Raw genomic sequence first — 23,487 nt, forward strand, 5'->3', positions numbered from 1 at the left:
ACCGTACCCTGCACTTTGAACCTACTTACAGCACTGAAATCCTTGCGCCCGTCAATAAGTTTAAGCCTCCACGCTTCTGCCTATTCCCAGATTAACCATTCCTAGACGCCTCAGGACGCACATCCTTTCTTTTCTGCAAATTATTTGTGCCTTAAAGCCTTTTCCTCCCGTTTAAATTCAGTATCTCTTCATTCATTGCGTGCTCTGCCTATCTAATTGCCAATACTCTTCTGCTTCACCAGAATTCCATGGCTCCCAGTCTCGTCCTTAACAAAAGATTTCCTAACACTTAAATTTATTTTCGATGTTAAAATACACTCTAAGACAAAAAAGAAAGAAAGAAAGAAAGAAAGACACACCACGAAAGAATTACGCAAACTGGTCACAAACTGATGTTCATAGGGATGTCGAAATCAAATTATAAACGTTGGCTGGCTGTGGATGAATTGTGGCTTTGCAGCGCAGTTTCAGCGCTTACTTACAAGGGAACCTCCCCATCGCACCACCCTCAGATTTAGTTGTAAGATGGCGCAGTGGATAGGCCTTGAAAAACTGAACACAGATCAATAGAGAAAACAAGAAGAAGTTGTGTGGAACTACGAAAAAAATAAGGAAAATATACAAACTGAGTAGTCCATGAGTAAGATAGGCAATATCAAGGACAATGCGAGCTGATGAGCGTCGTGGTCCCATGGTTAGAGTGAGCAGCTGCGGAATGAGAGGTCCTTGGTTCAAGTCTTCCCTCGTGTGAAAAGTTTGATTTTTTTATTTTCGCCAAGTTATGATCTGTCCGTTCGTTCATTGACGTCTCTGTTCACTGTAATAAGTTTAGTGTCTCTGTTTTGCGACCGCACCGCAAAACCGCGCGATTAGTAGACCAAAGGACGTGCCTTTCCAATGGGAACCGAAAACATTTGATCGCAAGGTCATAGGTCAACCGATTCCTTCACAGGAAAACACGTCTGATATATTCTATACGACACTGGTGACGGCATGTGCGTCACATGACAGGAATATGTTGTCGACCCACCTAACTTGTACACTTGGCGAATGGGTAAAAAGATTCTTCTACCTTGCCCGATTTAGGTTTTCTTGTGGATGTGATAATCACTCCCAAAAAAGCGATGAAAACATAAGAGTTTGTCAGATAATAATCGTCTGAAAAAAAAAATTAAAATTTTCACACGAGAGAAGACTTGAACCAAGGACCTCTAGTTTCACAGTTTCTCACGCAAACCACGAGACCACGGCGCTCCTGAACTCACATTATCATTGATGTTGCCTATCTTACGCATGGACTACTCAGTTTGTATATTTTCTTATTTTTTTCATAGTTCCACACAACTTGTTCCAGTTTCCTCGATTGATCTGTGTTCAGCTTTTCAAGGCGTATCCACTGTGCCAACTTATAACTAAATCTGAGGGGGGTGCGATGGGGAGATTCCCTTGTTAGCAAGGATAGAAACGGGATAAGTCGATATCTTGATAAAAGGGCATAAAGTCATTGCGAATTTCATTCCGTCTGAGTCAATAAGACAGTAACTATGTCTCACACACAGGGGGGTGAACACTATATGCAGAAGAAACTTCCTGGCAGATTAAAACTGTATGGCGGACCGAGACTCGAAATCGTGACCTTTGCCTTTCGCGGGCAAGTGCTCTACCAACTGAGCTACCCAAGCACAACTCAAGCTCCGTCCTCGCAGCTTTACTTCTGCCAGTACCTCGTCTCCTACCTTCCAAACTTAACAGAAGCCCTCCTGCGAACCTTGCAGAACTAGCACTCCTGGAAGAAAAGATATTGCGGAGAATTGGCTTAGCCACAGCTTGGGGGATGTTTCCAACTGTGAGGATGGGGCGTGAGTTGTGCTTGGGTAGCTCAGTTGGCCCTCTGTCAAGGTGATTTCATGCGAGCATCAACTCAAAAGAAGTCAGCTGCTGGAAATACATGCATTATTATGTGAAATTAAATCATTAAAGGCATAGGCCTGTAACAAGACAGTAAATCCAAGAAAAGGTACTAAAGTCACACGATAGAATAAAAACATTTCTTATTGGGTCATATTGACCTCAACATTACATTCGTAACAATTACAAAATTATTTAAACAACAGATACTTCATATGGTCATAAGAGGCTGCGGTGATTGTAGACGAACTCAGTGAGTTTCAAAAAAACATATTCCATTTTGTAAACAAATAATAAAAAAACAGTACTGCTTTCGGGCTATAGACTGAAGCGCCAAAGAAACTGGTATGGGCATGCGTATTCAAATGCAGAGACATGTAAACAGGCAGAATACGGCGCTATGGTCGGTAACGCCTGTATAAGACAACAAGTGTCTGGCACACTTGTCATATCGGTTACTGCTGCTACAATGGCAGGTTATCAACATTCAAGTGAGTTTGAACGTGGTGTTATAGTCGGCACACGAGCGATGTGACACGGAATCTTCGAGGTAGTGATGAAATGAGGATTTTCCCCTACGACCATTTCACGAGTGTACCGTGAACGTCAGGAATCTGGTAAAACATCAGATCACCGACATCGATGCGGCCAGAAAAAGATCCTGCAAAACGGGACCAGAGACAATTGAAGAGAATCTTTCAGCATGACAGAAGTGCAACCCTTCTGAATATTGCTGCAGATTTCAATGGTGGGCCATCGACAAGTGCCAGCGTGCCTACCATTCAACGAAACATCATCGATGTGGCCTTTCGGAGCCGAATGTCCACTCGTGTACCCTTGATGACTGTACGAAACAAGCTTTACGCCTCGTCTGGGCATGTTAACATCCACATTGGACTGTTGATGACTGGAAGCATGTTACCTGGTCGGACGAGTCTCGTTTCAAATTGTATCGAGTGTCTGGATGTGTACGGGTATGGAGACAACCTCATGAATCCGTGTACCCTCCATGTCAGCAGGGGACTGTCCAAGCTGGTGGAGACTCCGTAATGGTGTGGAGAGGTGGAGTAACATGGGACCCCTGATATGTCTAGGTACGACTCTGACAGGTGACACGTACATACGCATCCTGCATCCATTCATGTTCATTGTGCATTCCGACGGACTTGGGAATTTCCAGCAGGACAGTGCGACACCGCAGACGTCCAGAATTGCTACAGAGCGGCTCCAGGAACACTCTTCTGAGTTTAAACGCTTCCACTGGCTACCAAACTCCCCAGACATGAACGTTATGGAGCATATCTGGGATGCCTTGCAACGTGCTGTTCCGAAGAGATCTCCACCATCTCGTACTCTTACCGGTTTATGGACAGCCCTGCAGGATTCATGGTCACAATTCCTCCAGCATTACTTCAGATATTAGTCGAGTCCATGCCACGTCGTATTACGGCACTTCTGAGTGCTCGACGGGGCTCTACACGATATTAAGCTGGTGTACCAGTTTCTTTGGCTTTTCAGTGTATAATACAGAACAGAAAAACGGGATGAAACCGACTCTGGTGTTGAGTCGCACTAATAAGTTGAGAAGTCTCTATGGCCTATTATGTGGAAATGAATGAAGAAGCTTTCGTTTTGGAAATGCAGCCTTATCTTCGACGTCAGATAGAGAATTTCGCACGACCAGTCCATGGTATTATGGGAGTAATAGATTGGATATCATTACATTGGCGGTCAGTCTGCGATGGTGCTTCTTTCCAGCTATTCTTTTCATGGGTTATATGACTTCTCTTTAAGAACAGTCGTGTGACAGGATGCCTTGAAATTGGGGATAAGAAAGTGCCGGTTTCGCATTGACTCCATTGAGAGGAGATATACCTAAACGTTTTGTTGAAGATATTAGTGTTATGAAATAGGGAAAACTTGCCTTCTAAACCACTGAAGTTCAACCGCAGTTTGCATTGTGTGAGTAACGAGAAGGTAGTGTTGGGGAGAAGATAGCCTATAGTACACTTCACAATGCAGGGATGATCAAGTCAAAGTGACTTGACAAAATGGCTACTTCCCTTTCGATAAACTTCAACATCTTCTGGAGGAGGGATTAAAATATTTCTGTTTCGAGCTCGGAATAAATTAACGAGGCATTAACACAGGACCTGCCATCTCTCTCATATTTCAATCGTATCTGGAAACTACCGTCCCACTGCTGTTCTAAATGTGTCACTAACGTTTGACTATCACTTGTGGGAGAAGAAGGATATTGTGCAAACCCAAATCTACTGCTGAGTCTCTAGTTCCTATTGGTTATCTAAATAAGCATTACTCCTTGCCGCCGTCTTTACCTGACCAAAGCACAAAGGCACTAACTATCGATTCCCAGACAGATTTAACGATTGGTTCCAAAGGAAACAATTTTTCCTTTAGCCTGTAACCTATAATACTGTCAGAGAATCAGTTGTACGAATTGGTTACGTAGCATCAGTAGAGTGCAGATTATGAAGTTGTTTACCCACCACTGCCCAAAACTTGTACAGAAACCAGACAACAGATATAACAGTCTAAAGTAGAAACCAGACAACAGATATAAGAGTCTAAAGTCATTAAAGGAAATCTGTAGTCGAGAAGGCAGTGATACAGGATTGCAGCATATCCCCCATATTATTCAGTTTCTACATTGAGCAAGCAAAAGAAAATGGAGGAGAAATTGGGAAAGGAAATTAAAGTACAGGGAGAAAAAGTAAAAAACATACAGTATGGTGATGACACTGTAAATCTCTCTGGCGCCGAAGGGTATCGATCAGTTGAACGGAACGGATAGGATCTTGAAAACATGCTATAAGATAAGCTTTGACAAAGTTAAAACAAGAGTAATGGTTTGTAGTGCTACTACATAATTACGTAATGAGTGAACTGGATCATACGTGGTAGATGGGTTTTGCTATTTCACCTGCAATACAATGATGATGGCCAAAGCAGCGAGAATCGTAATGCAGGCTAACAACAGTAAAGAAGAATCTGAAAAATAGAAATTTGTTAAATCAAATATAAATTTAACTTCTAGGAAACGTTTCATGAGGTTATTTGTCTAGAGTGAATCATTGTACAGAACGGAAACATGTATGATAAACAATTCAGACGAAAATAGTACTTAAGGCTGGTGTTACAGAAGATTGCAGAAGATTAGATTGGTAGATCGAATACATGATGAGGGATACTGAGCCGAATTGGGAGAAAAATAAATTGATGGCACAACTTGACTAAGAGTGGAGATCGGTTGATTGAACATACGCTGTGACGTCATGAAATCCGTCACCTCAGAATCAGAGGGAGAGTGGTGGGGCGGGGAGGGGTGGAGAAGGGGAGGCCGAAAGAAATTGTAGAGAAAGGCCTTGGCTTCAATAAGGTGAGCAGGTTGAAGTGGATGTAGATTGCATAAATTAAGCAGTGATGGAGAGGCTTGCATAGGGTAGACAAGCCGCATCAAATCTGTCTTCATACAGAATACAACAGCTACAGTGATTATTATCCTGTAACTAATATCTCAGAAGTATATAACTGAAATGCGAGTCCTCGTAAATGTTGAAAATGTGTTGTACACTACTGACCATTAAAATTGCTACACCAAGCAGAAATGCAGATGATAAACGGGTATTCATTGGACAAATATATTATACTAGAACTGACATGTGATTACATTGACACGCAATTTGGGTGCATAGATCCTGAGAAATCGGTACCCGGAATAACCACCTCTGGCCGTAATAACGGCCATGACACTCCTGGGCATTGAGTCAAACAGAGCTTGGATGGCGTGTACAGGTACAGCTGCCCATGCAGCTTCAACACGATACCACAGTTCATCAAGAGTAATGACTGGTGTATTGTGACGAGCCAGCTGCTCGGCCACCATTGACCAGACGTTTTCAATTGGTGAAACATCTAGAGAATGAGCTGGCCAGGGCCGCAGTCGAACATTTTCTGTATCCAGAAAGGCCCGTACAGGACCTACAACATGCAGTCGTGCATTATACTGCTGAAATGTAGGGTTTCGCAAGGATCAGATGAAGGATAGAGCCACGGGTCGTAACACATCTGAAATGTAACGTCTACTATTCAAAGTGCCGTCAGTGCGAACAAGAGATGACCGAGACGTGTAACCAATGGCACCCCATACCATCACGCCGGGTAATACGCCAGTATGGCGATGACGAATACACGCTTCCAATGCACGTTCACCGCAATGTAGCCAAACACAGATACGACCATCATGATGCTGTAAACAAAACCTGGATTCATCCGAAAAAATGACATTTTGCCATTCGTGCACCCAGGTTCGTCGTTGAGTACACCATCACAGGTGCTCCTGTCTGTGATGCAGCGTCAAGGGTAACCGCAGCCATGCTCTCCGAACTGATAGTCCATGCTGCTGCAAACGTCTTCGAACTCCTCGTGCAGATGGTTGTTGACTTGCAAACGTCCCCGTCTGATGACTCAGGGATCGAGACGTGGCTGCACGATCCATTACAGCCATGCGGATAAGATGCCTGTCATCTCGACTGCTAGTGATACGAGGCCGTTGGGATCCAGCACGGCGTTCCGTATTCCATATTCTGCTAACAGTCATTGGATCTCGACCAACGCGAGCAGCAATGTCGCGATACGATAAACCGCAATCGCGATAGGCTACAATCCGACCTTTATCAAAGTCGGAAACGTGATGGTACGCATTTCTTCTTCTTACACGAGGCATCACAACGTTTCACCAGGCAACGCCGGACAACTGCTGTTTGTGTATGAGAAATCGGACGGAACTTTCTTCATGTGAGCACGTTGTGGGTGTCGCCACCGGCGCCAACCTTGTGTGAACGGTCTGAAAAGCTAATCATTTGCATATCACATCATCTTCTTCCTGTCCGTTAAATTTCGCGTTCTTAGCACGTCATCTTCGTGGTGTAACAATTATAATGGCCAGTAGTGTAATATTTTTCGGTATTTTTTGTTCCTGGTCCAATGTAAAAGAGTGACTGAAGGCCTTAATAGTCAGGGGAGATAAAACTACAAACAAAAACAAATTAATATTTAAATTACTTGTTCATCTTCTGGGAATTTGTCTTGCTCTATGTCGAACGGTTCCTCGTTTCCAGCGCACCCGAACGTGAAGGTGTTCATCAGCCACGGGGGGATGCTTAGCACCACAGAGGCGGTGTACCACGGCGTCCCCGTGGTGGGGGTGCCCTTCCTACTGGACCAGTACGCCAACCTGCGCAAGAACGTGGCGAAGGGCACCGCAGTCGAGCTGGACACGCTCAGACTCACCAAGGAGTCGGTCCTGGAAGCGCTCCACAAGGTACTGGAGGACCCCAGGTAAGGGTTTGAAAATTTACTACAACATGTTCAGAGCCTACGCTTCTGTCATTTTTCCTTGCAATTGCTTTAGACTGTAATGATATTATTGGATCGGAGGAATATGTGCCTGTCCCTGGTACATTCAACAGCCACGGAGGTAATGACCCCGGCACAGTGGGATGGCTTGAGAAACAATCGGAGTTGCTGTGGTCAGGCGCTAGCACTTACAGCAGCGGTAGAACATGTGTTACAGACGGTCACAAACCGTCTGCATCTTTTGCAGTTCCGCTGGAAGCTTACATACAGCACGGAGAGAAGGCCTGAAAAAATGGTTCAAATGGCTCTGAGCACTATGAGACTTAACATCTGAGGCCATCAGTCCCCTAGAACTTAGAACTACTGAAACCTACCTAACCTAAGGACATCCCCACACCCATGCCCGAGGCAGGATTCGAACCTGCGACCGTAGCGGTAGCGCAGTTCCAGACTGAAGCACCCAGAACTGCTCGGCCTCATTGGTCGGCAGAAGCCATGATGTTGACATTTGTAGATTGGATTGCTTGCCAGAAGTTAGCAAATTTACTCAACACCATCTTCTTGTATTCATGGTTTTCTGTTTTTCCCTTAATAGAAAAGCTAACAGACAGCAAGCCCTGCCTCAAGGATTAGTACTTGCTCCTATTCTAATTAATTTGTATGTGACATATCAGATTCAAGTTTAAAAAAACGGGTATGCAGATGATACGACGGCTGTCAGACCTAAAAGATCAAGCTTACGACAGCACACTCTCTACATGTTACGCAATGCTGCAGTTTCTCTTGTGTGCTCAGCTGCTGAGTATTGCATCCCTGTACGAGCAGAGAGTGCACACACAACTAAGACAGACGTACAACTGAGTGAGGTCACGAAGACCATTACTGTCGCTGTCAGAACAGCTCCTATTTCAGTGGTTGACTGTTCTGTCCAATACCGATTCTCCAGAACTCAGAAACGAAGCTCTCAGTAAGAAAGTTGTAAATAACGCTTTCCTCGATCCACCAGCTATACTCTTGTAGATCCGCTGGCCTCCATGGTTCGACCTTTAGGCGTTTCCAATGATACCAAAAATTTCAAAAAACATCGGAAGGAAAATAGACTCCAGACAACCCACATAATTCAAAACTTGATGACGAAGGCCCTATCGCAAATCGTCGTCACTCAATTGCTTCTGCACGAGACAATGACAACATGGCCACATCTTGCAGGAGTGGAGTAACTGCAGCATAATTGCGTGTGATTGTGGTGCGAAGTGGCTGACAATAAAATATACTGTGGGCAGCTGCCCACACTAAGCATTTCAAAAAGATCTGTAAGACTTCCATAAGTGGCAGTGAGTACTGCAATCTGTTCGTCAGATTTGATTACTAACCTAGAAATTTATTGTGTATGTATATGTCCTGCAGTGTCATACGATAGTAATATCTGGTATTATTCTAATCTCTTCTCACATGAACGGTCAGGGTGGTTCAGAAGCCGACTTGTTGATTTATTACCGGTAGGTGCGAACAACACTACTGAGAATATTAAGAGAACCAGCATTTGACGTTGGCTGTAGATAGTATATTTATTGTAAGGACCACGAAGGTAAGATAGGAGAAATTAGGGCTTGTACGGAAACATACACACACAGTCGCTTTTCCCTCGTTCTGTTTTCGAGTGGGACAGAAAAGGAAGCGACTAGCGGTGGCACAGGCTACCCCCCATCATGCGCTGTACGGTGGTTCGCGGAGTATGTTTGCAGAGGTATAGGTAGGTTGTGTGTGTAAATACGTAATCACTGTGTAAAGTAGTTGGACACTAGGAGAGGCATGTTAAGTGATGGAAGGTTATCACCTAACCGTCTAGAAACATATTCCTTGTCTGAAAGTTAACACTAGAATACACTTGGCCGCAACACATATAAAAAAGGAGTGACTAAAACATGCAAGCTTCACATATCGAACATCTGCAGTGGAGTATTAATGAGGCAACGAGAATTTTAATTTAAAAAAATAGATATACGTTGTCTAAACTCAGCAAAACTCTAGAGCAACGTCATGTGTTCCTTGATCCCAAAGAATAAGTGGCAACAAACAACAATATAAAACATGCTGGTGTAGCACCTATATTGCTTTGACATGATCATGCCATTTGAATTAAAGGGGCCTTATACCTAACTTTGGATCATTATGACCCCGGAAAGGAATTTGTTTTTGCATGAATTTTTTATACTTGTATTTAAATGCTAGCGCTCGAAATCTGATGACGTTGCATTTCTATATGTCGTGCATAGCTCATGCCGCAAAAGAAAAAAATAGTTCTCTCTCTCCTGTTATAGTTTAAATTGTTACACTTGTGTCCCTTGGATCTATATGTTTAGAAATTTACAACATGCACAAACATTGGTAGCAAATGACAACTTAGCAACTATAAGAGTTCTATGACAACAGTGGCTGCAAATAATTTCAAAAATGTATAGCTGTGAAACAAATGTAACAAAATATGAGCATCTGGTTGCTTTCCACAGATGTTGTCTATTGAAACAATACATACAGAGAAAACTCTCAAATTACGGGATGAAAATAGGAATATTCTGCGGTAGTGCTACTTCTCATGTTTTGAAAATACGAATGTATGCAGGAAAGTTACCTGCCTAAAACAATCTCGAAAAATCAGGGCATCCAATTTGTCATGGATATGGCACATGAGCCAAAAAGACGAAATTCCACATCCTATGCATAGGATCAAGGACTTCTTAATGAAATGCGAATACCCCTGGTTACTCTTTGTATTGAAGCCAGGGAAATGGTGCCACGAAGTGAATAATCGGCAGCCATTGTTAGAAGAATACAAACTAGAAATTCTTCAACACCAAGCACGTGGTAGAAACTAAAATCTCAAGCAAGCTGTATTCAAATTCTGGTCAACTTGTGACAGCAAACCCCTATGAAAAGCTCAAATTATAATATTCAACTCTGTGAAGCTCACGTTACTTACCACTGTCTATATTGTGGAATGTAATAAGTTGTCTTCACTGGTTTGTAGCTGAAGCCGCTAAGCATATAGAAAGTATAGCAACTGCAATTTTCCCTGTCATCTGCAATTTCAAATAAGTGCACAAAAATTAATTTTTACATCACTGATATGGTTATTAGCTTTCAATACTACGATTTTATTTTATGACACATAATGTCATAAGAACCAGAAGTTGAAAATTTACGATTTAATGTTATTGTAATTTTTAATGCAAATTAGTTGACATTTTCTATCTTATTCATTTTGGACTAACAAGGGAACCTTCACTGGTGTAAATAAACGATCTTAATGAAATTTGGCCGGCCTCTGTGGCCGAGCGGTTCTAGACGCTTCAGTCCGGAATCACGCGGCTGCTACGGTCGCAGGTTCGAATCTTGCCTCGGGCATGGATGTGTGTGATGTCCTTAGGTTAGTTAGGTTTAGGTAGTTCTAAGTCAAAGGCACTGATGACCTCTGATGTTAAGTCCCATAGTGCTTAGAGACATCTGAACCATTTTTGATGAAATTTAGCAGGAATGCAGAGGGGTTAAAATTATGCAATACGTATATTTTCGTATTCAGCCAGTTTTAGGTGGTAAAACAAATTACAAAATGATTTGGCATATTAACTTTAAAGGGAATATCTTCGAAACCATGATATACAAAAAATGTTTTCTGTAAAAGTTTAAATGTAACGAACGGTTTTGAAAACTGTACAATCAACTTTTGTAATACTATGAAATTTTGCGAAATACTCCGTGACCATTAATTAATGTTGAAGAAGGAAAACATTTGTTACAACTTAAATTAAAGAAGCTTTCACGCCACATCCAACCATGTGTAAGAAATCTGGTTTCTAAAGCACGGTTTTTGAAAAGTGCTGTTGGAGTATTACAACGTACCTAATTACAATATCTAAACGTTCATTATTATTCCACTTATTTTTATTTTATGCTTTGAATTTTTATTTTATCTGTTACATCCATGTTTTCTTGTTTTTTTAGCTCACCCTCTCACATATGTTTATTTTGTTAATTTAAAATAATAAGTGACCCCTTATTACGACACAAATTCATTACAACAACGATAATATGTAAAGAAATGATAAAACATAAAATTTTTCATACAATGTGCACAAAACGAACAAATTTTTTTTCATATAAAGCACACGATGACCAAGACAATATCAAAATTTAGCAGGATTTCAATGAGTGGTGGGTGATCCACTACATATTTTGATTTGTACCACGCATATTTCAGTACACTGGAAAAGTTGGCGAAAGGAATTTTTTATTTACTACCTTAGTAACAACAGCTTGATTATACTATTTCTCAAGTGGAGATTGACATCATACTCTTTCAGCAGAACTAGGTCTGAGATATCTTCTCAAAAACGTCTCCCAACATCAATCGCTCTGGGATAGTCGGATCAAAAAATTCCTTGTCCTCAGACACGGCGCTCAAAACGGCTTTTCTACAATGACAATTCCCCTTTCATAGTTTTAAAGAAACTAACAGAGAGATTGGATCAAAAACTCCAGAATCTGTTTTGAAGTCTCAAATGTTCTTGTAGTGGCACCGAAATCTATTAAACTAACGTCGCACCATGTTAAAAGATATTTAACAGAAGCTGACTCTCCCAGTGTGGAACAAAACTCCGTATTTTTGTTAATTCTTGGGGATACTCAATGAGAAAGAACCGTTTTGAGCATCATATCTGACGACAGTGAATTTGTTCTTCTAGTGATCCCAAAGGGATTGATGATGGAAGATATTTGTGAGAAGATTTCTCAGACCTAGTTCTGCTGAAAGATTATGATGTTAGTCTCCGTTTGAGAATGAATATAATCAAGCTGCAGTCACTAGTACATAACCAACTGTCTTTACCAACGTTTAACAATGTACTGAAATATGGCTGGTACAAATCAGTAAATTTAGAGGATCAATTCGAAAACCGCTTATTTTTGTTTTATATTGTGTTGTCCGGCGTGTGTATTAAGTGTAGAAATTTCGATCATTTAATGTGTACGGTGTAAAAATGAGTTTTGTTTTAAGCATTTCTTTACAGGTTATTATTATTTTAATGAGATTGTATGTGATACGATACCATGGATTAGAAACACCAAACAAGACCTCCAGATGCTACATAACAAACCCGAAGATGTTTTGGCAGAGTTCTTTTCCAAAGGAAGATAGTGACAAACGGAATAACCCGAGACGAAAACCGAAAAGAAGACACGGTGTCCTCTGGTCAGAAGAGCGCAAGCAGCACCACTCCCAACGAAAGAGCGAAATTTGGCATCAGAAAAAAGCCAGGCTCAGTCCTACATGGCCCCAAGGAATAAATAAATAAATATTGAGTTATTTATTATTGTCAATTAACAAAGTGCTCATATGTGATATGGTAAATTTAAAAAACCATATGTAAAACATAAAACTACAATTTAAACCATAAAACAGAAATAAGTAATATAAATTAGTTGAACAGTAATGAACGTTTATATATTATAATTCAGTATGTTGAAAATACTCCAACGGCACATTGTACAGTTATTCTCCAAAACTGGTATTTCGGAAAGCAGCTTTATTACACATTTTTGGATATGTCATGAAAGCTTCTTTAATTTACGTTGTAACAAAAAAGTTTTCATTTTTCCAAAACAATTAATGTTGGTGGGACATTTTGCAATATTTCATATTATTACAAAAGCTAATTATCTACATCTACATGATAACTCTGCAATTCACAACTAAGCGCCTGCCACAGGGTTTATCGAAGCGCCTGTAGGCTACTTCCCTACCGTTCCACTCTCGAACAGCGTGCAGGAAAAACGAACAATTAAATCTTTCCGTGCAGGCTCTGATTTCTCGTATCCTTTTACGATGATAATATCTGCCAATGTAGGTGGGATCCCAGAAAATATTTTCATACTCTGAGGACAAAGTTGGTGACTGAAATTTCACGAGAAGGTCCGCCGTCAGAGAAAAACGCCTTTGTTCGTCTTCATTTGATTTGATCTGACCTGCCCAGGGAGACAAAGTGGTGTTAGCCTACTGCCTGCACCAAAACTGGGTTTACTCTGCCGCTTCTGAAATTGTAGTAAATCCAGCCAGTACCTTCAAACAGTAGCAAGAGGCCTTTTACTTGTTCATTATTAGATATCATTTCTTTGGGAATTGAGGAACCTAATACTCTGCGTCTTTTGGCCTATAACGCTTCTCATTGGAAGATTAAATGTGGTGCAGTCTCAACCAGCTCACCATATAGTCTACATTTAAGGGCATCTTTCTCTACACCTATCGTGTATAGGTACTTCATTAAGTTCCCATGGGCAGTCATTAGACCTACCATGAGTTTAATCTGTGTCCTGTTCAAGTCCAGGATTACAGAACTTGTCTGGAAACATGGCTTTGGCATCAATAGCTTGTTGTTTTTGAACCATAGTCCAATATTCTACGTCCTACATATTGATCCCACTGTGCAGTTTTGATTTTATCATCGCCTTGGTGATCGTCAGGACAGGTTCCGCTCCAATAAAGAGTCGTCGCACCTAACCTGGCCAGCTTATCAGCTTGTTCATTGCCATTAATTCCTGGGTGACCAAGGACCCAAGGAGGTTTACCCTGTTGCATTTCCCTAGCCTCACAAGGGCATCATGACATTTTGCTACGATCTTTGATCTCATTGCAGGGGCTAGTTTTGTCTTCCATCAGTCTGTCTTCTATGATAAACTGTAGGGTCAATATTGCTTCGCATATTCCTTCCCAAATGTCGGCTTCTACCACTTTTTGCATTCTCTTGTAAATAATGTAAGGTGGCGTGGTCTCCCAACCTTCATTTCTTACATATTCCGACCTCACCATCGTATTCTGCCTATCAAGACCTTTCATTCGAGCCCATACTCGATAGGGTAGAGTCAATTTTACATATGTCCATTTAATCGATATTCAAATCTAATAAATAAATCTCAAGTGCGCACCGAGATTAAAAAGTTGAGGCTGGCGTACACAAACATTCAAGACACGATGGCCACAGGAGTTTTTGTTTGGCGGAGGCAACCAGCCCACTGGAAAGTCTGTAGGAGGGTGGGTTAGCATGCAGCTGCGCCGGCCAGCTGACTGCCCACGGACCAAAACAATTTTTGCGAGAGAAAACGGATAATGGCCTGCGTGTTCACCTTAAAAGCAAAACCCACTGTATTGCTTGGGAGAGCCCCAGCATACGCAGTTTTTTGACGGACCTAGTGTGCAGTTTCAGAGTTCTCACAAGTGGACAGTAAAAGTCTAACACAGATGCTATATATTTCTGGATTGGTCGGCTTAGCCATTCTCCCATTTGTAAGAGTAACGCTGATTCGTGGACTATTTCTGACGCAATGAGCTGGAGGAGCGAGGGAAAGACAGCAGATGATATACCCTTTCACTTTTTGTGTGGACGGAAGCCGTTACGGAGACGCTCTTGTAGTGGGAACACGTAGCAGGAGCGAGTGTGCTCGTGCGTGTAAGCAGAGAGCGAGGAACAAAGTCCCTACTCAGTACTGCACTGAGAGCATCTCTGTCACTAGTGAATCGGAGTGATACTCTACATTGAGTCGCTCGTGATTTAAGAGTTTGTTCACTGTGTTGGCCACGACATATAATGTGCGGTGTGAACACAGACAGAGTATTAGTTAACGCTTGCGAGCGAACATTGAATGGCATCACGGTTATCTGACCAGTGTACCTCACCAATAGTTAGACAAGGGGCAGATAGGAGTCCTTGACTTCATCAAGGGATAGTGAGAGTTCGATTGGTGAAGGTCAATCCAGTTAGAAAGAGATAGTTTTGTTATTTTTCAGTGGCGAACGGCACAGGCAGCAGTCGTCGCAGCTCACTGTATTGTGCGCTGCAGCATAGGCGAGCCCCATCTTTCCTCCATTAGAAATAAGATACTTCATTCACATCACCCCATTACATTTCTCACGCGTCAGCCTCGACTGTACTTAGAAAAATTCAATCGGATAATTATTCAAGTTGAGTAGGCACGGCTCTCAGCCATTTTGCCGAGTAAATAACATTCTTAAAGAAAAGAGATAAAAGACCTTCCCCACACTTTGTATATAAATGTCATTAACAGGATTCCTATCCATAAGAGGTAATCTCCTATTCCGAAAAGAACCCGGAAATTTGTGTATCAGTTTCATTTGATTATTCTTAAATTTTGCAATAAATAATATTTTCCGTTCGTTTAATGTTTTTCTTACACTAACTAGCAATACTCCAATACCCAAGTATCCCACTAGTTACGTAAGAAAACAGAATATTTTTGTGTCTTTTCCTTACAGCAGATGACTCCAGAAGATATTCATTGCTGAAAGCTTTTCCGGCATTTCTTTTTGGTATGTTAGGAGCGTCTGTCTGTCTTCTGCAGTAGTGAGGGGTGGAAAGTGCTTCTTGCAGGAGCCAAAGGGTACGTGTCAGATTAGTCCGTTGTGCAACTCGTCAACATAACACCCGCACACTGACAATAATCCATGTCGGTATTTTTTAATCATGAATGTCAAACTGACAGTTTGAGTAATATTTAAACCATAAAAGTAGAAGGAATTGCAGAAGGTTTCCAAAACAAAGGCAGAAGGAGCGTACATGGGAAGTAGTCTTAAGTAAGAAAACAGACGAAAATGGATTGGAAGGCAGAACGTAGAATATTAGATTAAGATCCAAAAACAGAGAATGATAAACTAATGTTACCGAAGCCAAGTTTCGAGAGAAGGTCTGTAATCCTGGGCTTGGAAAGGAGACAGATTAAATTAATGATAGGACTGATTACTGGCCACGACAATCTTAAGAACCACCTACACACGCTGGATATAAAGGAAGAAGCCTCTAAATGTAGACTATGTGGCGAGGTGGATGAAACCACACCACATTTCATCTTCCAATGCGAAGCCTTTTGGCCAAAACACACAGAATATTCGAGTCATCAGTTTCTTGAAGAAACTAATGTAATAGTGAACTAGTAAAGGGTCTCCTACTACTCTATAAAGGTACCAGCTGGCTTTACTTGAACTACATGGAGACAAACTGCATAACGAATTCAGTTTCGGTGCAGGTAACAGTAAATTAAGACCACTGTTGTTTTGTCTACCGTTATTTCATCCCCCTCACCTTATACGGGTGGCGGAGTAGGGTGCTGTCAATTGCCGCTCTTCAGCCTCATGAGAGTAAAAATTTTAAAAACATAGTACAAAAACTGAACTGACAAAAATGGCAGATCGTCAGTTGCGTAAGTTGAGATATAAAAGGCCGATTTGTTTATTAATTAAAGCATAGACACAGATGAAGCGAAAATGAATGTTGCATACAAATGTATAAAAATAGGTAGTTCCATAAGGTAAAACGTAAAAGACCGATGTGCTGTTTGATTAAAATAGATAGACGGTTGAAATACATCCATACTCCGCAAGCCACCTGACGGTGTGTGGCGGAGGGTACCTTGAGTACCTCTATCGGTTCTCCCTTCTATTCCAGTCTCGTGTTGTTCGTGGAAAGAAAGATTGTCGGTGTGCCTCTGTGTGGGCTCTAATCTCTCTGATTTTATCCTCATGGTCTCTTCGCGAGAGATACGTAGGGGGGAGCAATATACTGCTGACTCCTCGGTGAAGTTATGTTCTCGAAACTTCAAAAAATGCCCCTACCGAGCTACTCTTGCAGAGTCTTCCACTGGAGTTTATCTATCATCTCCGTAACGCTTTCGCGATTACTAAATGATCCTGTAATGAAGTGCGCTGCTCTCCGTTGGATCTTTTCTATCTCTTCTATCAACCCTATCTGGTACGGATCCCACACTGGTGAGCAGTATTCAAGCAGTGGGCGAACAAGTGTACTGTAACCTACTTCCTTTGTTTTCGGACTGCATTTCCTTAGGATTCTTCCAACGAATCTCAGTCTGGCATCTGCTTTACCCACGATTAATTTTATATGGTCATTCCATTTTAAATCACTCCTAATGCGTACTCCCAGATAATTTATGGAATTAACTGCTTTCAGTTGCTGACCTGCTATATTGTAGCTAAATGATAAAGTATCTTTCTTTCTATGTATTCGCAGCACATTACACTTGTCTACACTGAGATTCAATTGCCATTCCCTGCACCATGCGTCAATACGTTGCAGATCCTCCTGCAGTTCAGTATATGTTTCCATTGTTACAACCTCTCGATATGCTTCAGCATCATCCGCAAAAAGCCTCAGTGAACTTCCGATGCTATCCACAAGGTCATTTATATATATTGTGAATTAGCAACGGTCCTACGACACTCCCCTGCGGCACACCTGAAATCACTCTTACTTCAGAAGACTTCTCTCCATTGAGAATGACATGCTGCGTTATATAGGAAGTCTTGAATCCAATCACACAATTGGTCTGATAGTCCATATGCTCTTACTTTGTTCGTTAAACGACTGTGCGGAACTGTATGAAACGCCTTGCGGAAGTCAAGAAACACGGCATCTACCTGGGAACCCGTGTCTATGGCCCTCTGAGTCTCGTGGACGAATAGCGCGAGCTGGGTTTCACACGATCGTCTTTTTCGAAACCCATACTGATTCCTACAGAGTAGATTTCTAGTCCTGAAAAGTCATTATCCTCCTGAGGCCCACCGTGCAGTATACTTGACTACGCACAAAAGCAATCCTTGAGACCCGAAGTTCAGTATACTGTACAGCCATTCTGAAAAAAGTAAAATAGCAAAAAAAAGTCCTGTTTTAATGTGTATTATTAGGCATACCTGGCCCCAAAAAGAGTATATTCTAAATGAAATTAAAGAAAAACCTTTTTGGGCCTCAGAAGGTTATACTCGAACAAAAATTCTACAACTGATCGACATTAAGATATAGATCTATAGTCCTGCACATCTGTTCGACGTCCCTTCTTGAAAACGTGCCAATCTTTTGGAACGCTACGCTCTTCTAGAGACCTACGGTGCACCGCTGCAAGAAGGGGGGCATGTTCCTTCGCGTACTCTGTGTAAAATCGAACTGGTATCCCATCAGGTCCTGCGGCCTTTCCTTTTTTGAGCGATTTTAACTGTTAAGGTAGTGCGTAGGAGGGTGTTTGTGTGGGCGGATGTTTGGAGGAGGGATTGGAGAAGAATGAAAAAGGATACGGTTCCGAACCACGACTTAGGAAGTGGATGGAGAGGAGTGGAGTGGAGGGAAGCTTTGAGAAGGGGAGGGTGGTAGACATCTTCTTGATCTGATGGGACGTGTATATATCACGGCGGATTTCATTATCGGGTAAGGGAAGGCAATTAGTTTCGTTGTGAGAGGACGTGGAGGTATGGAGCTGAAGCGTTTGGGAAATGTGGTGGTTGAGGCACGGCAGAGTAACAAGATCAGTGAGCAGGAGAAAAATCAGGGGTGTGAAGTGTCGAGTTTACAGGTGCTCAACAGGGAAGAACGGGAGGGGGGAGGGGAGCGAGGGAATTTTATAAGTTAGTAGAGGATACCGGTGGGGAAAGATAAATGGATCCGAAAGGCTGGAGGTGGTGCGTGGCATCCTGGATTTTTAGGGAGTGATGAAACGAGGGAGGAGCGGAAGTCCATCCCATATTTCCATACCAGAGCATGGTGACAGTCGACAAACTGATCAGATAAGATTTGAAAAATATGTAAAAATCTGCCAACCGGTTGGATAGGTTTTCTATATACTTTGACCGGGTTTCGTCACCTCTAAGGGTGACTTCATCAGAAGGTAAGGTAATTACATGAAGAACATATCGTCAAAGATGTACAGTGATTGAGCAACTCTGCTCTTAATTCAATGTACATCTTTGACGATATGTTCTTCATGTAATTACCTTACCTTCTGATGAAGTCACCCTTGTTGTTGTTGTTGTGGTCTTCAGTCCTGAGACTGGTTTGATGCAGCTCTCCATGCTACTCACTCCTTTCCCAACCACTGCTTCCCTTTCATGCCCCTCGACGCTTATAACTGCCATCTGGTTTCTGTACAAATTGTAAATAGCCTTTCGCTCCCTGTATTTTACCCCTGCCACCTTCAGAATTTGAAAGAGAGTATTCCAGTTAACGTTGTCAAAAGCTTTCTCTAAGACTACAAATGCTAGAAACGTAGGTTTGCCTTTTCTTAGTCTTTCTTCTAAGATAATTCGTAAGGTCAGTATTGCCTCACGTGTTCCAACATTTCTACGGAATCCAAACTGATCTTCCCCGAGGTCCGCTTCTACCAGTTTTTCCATTCGTCTGTAAAGAATTCGCGTTAGCACTTTGCAGCTGTGACTTATTAAACTGATAGTTCGGTAATTTTCACATCTGTCAACCCCTGCTTTCTTTGGGATTGGAATTATTATATTCTTCTTGAAGTCTGTGGGTATTTCGCCTGTCTCATACATCTTGCTCACCAGATGGTAGAGTTTTGTCATGACTGGCTCTCCCAAGGCCATCAGTAGTTCTAATGGAATGTTGTCTACTCCCGGGGCCTTGTTTCGACTCAGGTCTTTCAGTGCTCTGTCAAACTCTTCACGCAGTATCTTATCTCCCATTTCATCTTCATCTACATCCTCTTCCATTTCCATAATATTGTCCTTAAGTACATCGCCCTTGTATAAACCCTCTATATACTCCTTCCACCTTTCTGCCTTCCCTTCTTTGCTTAGAACTGGGTTGCCGTCTGAGCTCTTGATATTCTTCTCTCTTCTCTCCAAAGGTCTCTTTAATTTTCCTGTAGGCAGTATCTATCTTACCCCTAGTGAGACAAGCCTCTACATCCTTACATTTGTCCTCTAGCCATCCCTGCTTAGCCATTTTGCACTTCCTGTCGATCTCATTTTTGAGACGTTTGTATTCCTTTTTGCACCCTTAGAGGTGACGAAACCTGGTCAAGTTACATAGAAAACCTATGCAACCGGTTGGCAGATTTTTACATACTTTTTCAAATTTGTGTATACGGTTGCTGCAAACGTCAGCCATGTTCAAAGTTGTACGATCCGATAAGAGTTCAGTTTTCCTCGACTGTGGTACGAACCCTAAAAAGGAAGCAAAATAACATTTCAATACCAGCAAGTGAGCTGTAACGTGACAGCCTGAGTCTGCAGCCTAGTCTCATTCTATGTTTTTTAACCACTACTGCCAAAAATTCGCTTGTTAATCAAAACCTGTTTGTGTTTGCAGCTACGAGCAGCGCATGAAGCGGCTGTCGGCCATCTACCGGGACCGGCCGCAGACAGCCCTGGAGACGGCCGTGTGGTGGACGGAGTACGCCCTGAGGCACCAGGGGGCGCCACACCTGCGCTGCGCCTCGCTGGACCTCCACTGGTTCCAGCGCTGGCTGCTCGACGTCGTCGCACTCGTCCTGCTGGCCGCCGCTGCCGCGTCCTCAGCTGTGTACCTCCTCACCAGGAAGGTCCTCTCGGCGCTGTTCCAGGAGGGCGGCAAGCTCAAGAGGTCGTGACGCAGCAGTCCAGCTCTGGCGGCTGGCGACCCTGACAGTACAAACAAAGCCTCCCAGTGTTCCATAGTCTACACTCTGATTCCACTCTTGTGAAAATCTTCGTTGTTTTCTACGCTGTTATCACCAGTGAGTTGCAAGACCAAATCACTCTTTATTTGTTGCTGTTGTGCAAATAAAAGTCGATACTATTCGTAACACTTCAGTGGAGTTTGTTATTAATTTCTTCGCTTCAAGTTCAAAATGGCTCTAAGCACTACGGGAATTAACATCTAAGGTCATCAGTCCCCTAGAACTTAGAACTACTTAAATCTAAGTAACCTAAGGACACCACACACACCCATGTCCGAGGCGGGATTCGAACCTGCGACCGTCGCAGCAGCGCGGTTTTGGACTGAAGTGCCTAGAACCGCTCGGCTCTAGTGGCCGGCTCACTTCAAGTGATGAGTCTTGGGACATACCACAACCCCCTATGTTTCGCTCTTGTATGTATCTTGAAGATCGGATTAGACTAACTACAGCGTGCGCACAGGCGTTTAAGCAATTAGCCTCCTGCGTTCCATTCGCGAATCGAAGGGGAAGATGTCCTAATAATTCAAGTAATTTACGACTACATAGGTGAAACTGTCTACATGTGTGGTGGTTGTCCATGTGAATAAATTATACACCGTAATTTGCACTCATGGCAACGGTCTTGCCGCAGTTCCCATGAGATCACCGAAGTTAAGCGCTGTAGGGCGTTCTCGGCGCTTGGATGGGTGACCATCTAGGCCGCCATGCGCTGTTGCCATTTTTCGGGGTTCACTCAGCCTCGTGTTGCCAATTGAGGAGCTACTCGACCGAATAGTAGCGGCTTCGGTCAAGAATACCATCATCACGACTGGGAGAGTGGTGTGCGTGACCCCACTCCCCTCCTACCCGCATCCACCTCCGGCGATGACACGGCGGTCGGATGGTCCCGGTAGGCCACTCGTGGTCTGAAGACGGAGTGCTCTTTTTTTAATTTACACTCATACTTATGGCTACTTTGATTTGATGTCCGTATTGCATTTATAGTAGACTACCACTGTCTATTTCATAGTCATTACATGACATACAGCAATTATAAATGTATGAAATGTATTTCGACAAGTATTTGACGCCGGCCGGTTTGGCCGAGCGGTTCTAGGCGCTTCAGTCTGGAACGACGCGACCGCTACGGCCGCAGGTTCGAATCCTGCCTTGGGCATGGATGCGTGTGGTGTCCTTAGGTTAGTTAGGTTTAAGTAGTTCTAAGTTCTAGGGGGCTGATAACCTCAGATGTTAAGTCCCATAGTACTAAGACCCATTTTTTAAGTATTTCACAGTTCATTGACTATAAAGTACGATTTGACATTTATTTGACAGTTCCTTTACTAAGATGCCAACGGCCTTGCCGCAGTGGTAACACCGGTTCCCGTCAGATTACCGAAGTTAAGCGCTGTCGAGCTGGGCTAGCACGTGGATGAGTGACCATCCGGTCTACCGAGCGCTGTCGACAAGCGGGGTGCACTCAGCCCTTGTGAGGTAAACTGGGGAGCTGCTTGATTGTGAAGTAGTGGCTCCGGTCTCGGAAACTGACATACGGCCGGGAGAGCGGTGTGCTGAGCACATGCCCCTCCATATGCGCATCCAGTGACGCCTATGGGCTGAGGATGACACGGCGGCCGGTCGGTACCCTTGGGCCTTCATGGCCTGTTCGGGAGGAGTTTAGTTTAGTTTTACTAAGGTGCTCTAATATCATGAAGTACAACTCGTTAAACAAGAATAAAGTTATATTTAACTAACTGGATTCTGGTATGAATTATATCTTTGGTCTGAGTAAGTGTTGTTTGCAGCGATCTCTATACTATCTGTATATCAAACTGCAGCTGTCTGAGCGTGCCGGCCAAAGATGATGGTATTTCGTTTCTTGCCTAATTAGAACATGGTTACTACGAAATTTCACGACAACTCAAAATGAACATCCTTTTCGATTCTGCTTCACCGTCAGTCGATTACATCACGTATTGGTATAAAATTCAAAACCAGAAACGAGTAACGTATTCTTTACTTCGAACAGACCCGTGGAAATCTTTTTGCCTAAATACGACTTGGCGGCCTATGCAGATGACAAGAACCTGCTGTCACGCCGAAATTCCATTCTGTGGAATCAGAAATCCACAGCGAGGTAGTAGAAAGACGACTGCTTGTTTATAGGTAACACCAACTCAGACCAAAGAAATAATGTTTGCAAACAACACGTAACTCAGATCAGAGATACAATTCACAGTAAAATTCAGTCAATGGACTATAACAATACTCTTGCTTAACCATTTGTCCTTCGTAAACACAGAGCATCTTAGTAAACTAACTGTCAAGTAAATTTCAAACCTTTCTTCATAGTAAACGAACTGTCAAGTCTCGAAACGTATTCCATACGTTTATAATTACTATATGTCACGTAATCACTACGAATTACACAGTGGCAATTTAGTATAGATGCAATATGGGCGTCAAATCAAACTAGAGGCAATTACAATGTATAATTATTCGCATGGACAACCACCACATATGTAGATAGCCTCACCTGTGTTGTAATCGAATGTTACTTGGGAACAGCGACAAAGCCGAAGCAGCTGTAATCAATAATAGTAACTTAATGCAGCTACGAACTTTCAGGCCGGCCGGTGTGGCCGTGCGGTTAAAGGCTCTTCAGTCTGGAACCGCGTGACCGCTGCGGTCGCAGGTTCGAAT

At 42.7% G+C, this 23,487-nt stretch overlaps 1 protein-coding gene across 1 annotated transcript in view; it reads left to right on the top strand.

Moving 5' to 3' along the window:
* LOC124550631 (UDP-glucosyltransferase 2-like) overlaps positions 1-20,790 on the top strand; it is a 52,956-nt gene extending 32,166 nt beyond the window's left edge. Inside the window, exons 3-4 of the mRNA XM_047125354.1 lie at positions 7,050-7,269; positions 20,457-20,790. Of these exons, the coding sequence (XP_046981310.1) occupies positions 7,050-7,269; positions 20,457-20,736 (500 nt within the window). The 3' untranslated portion in view covers positions 20,737-20,790. The remainder of the gene's footprint in view (positions 1-7,049; positions 7,270-20,456) is intronic.
* The last annotated feature ends 2,697 nt before the right edge of the window (positions 20,791-23,487 follow it).

The sequence above is a fragment of the Schistocerca americana genome, chromosome 9 (assembly GCF_021461395.2).
Source record: "Schistocerca americana isolate TAMUIC-IGC-003095 chromosome 9, iqSchAmer2.1, whole genome shotgun sequence".
NCBI classification, from domain to species: Eukaryota; Metazoa; Arthropoda; class Insecta; order Orthoptera; family Acrididae; genus Schistocerca; species Schistocerca americana.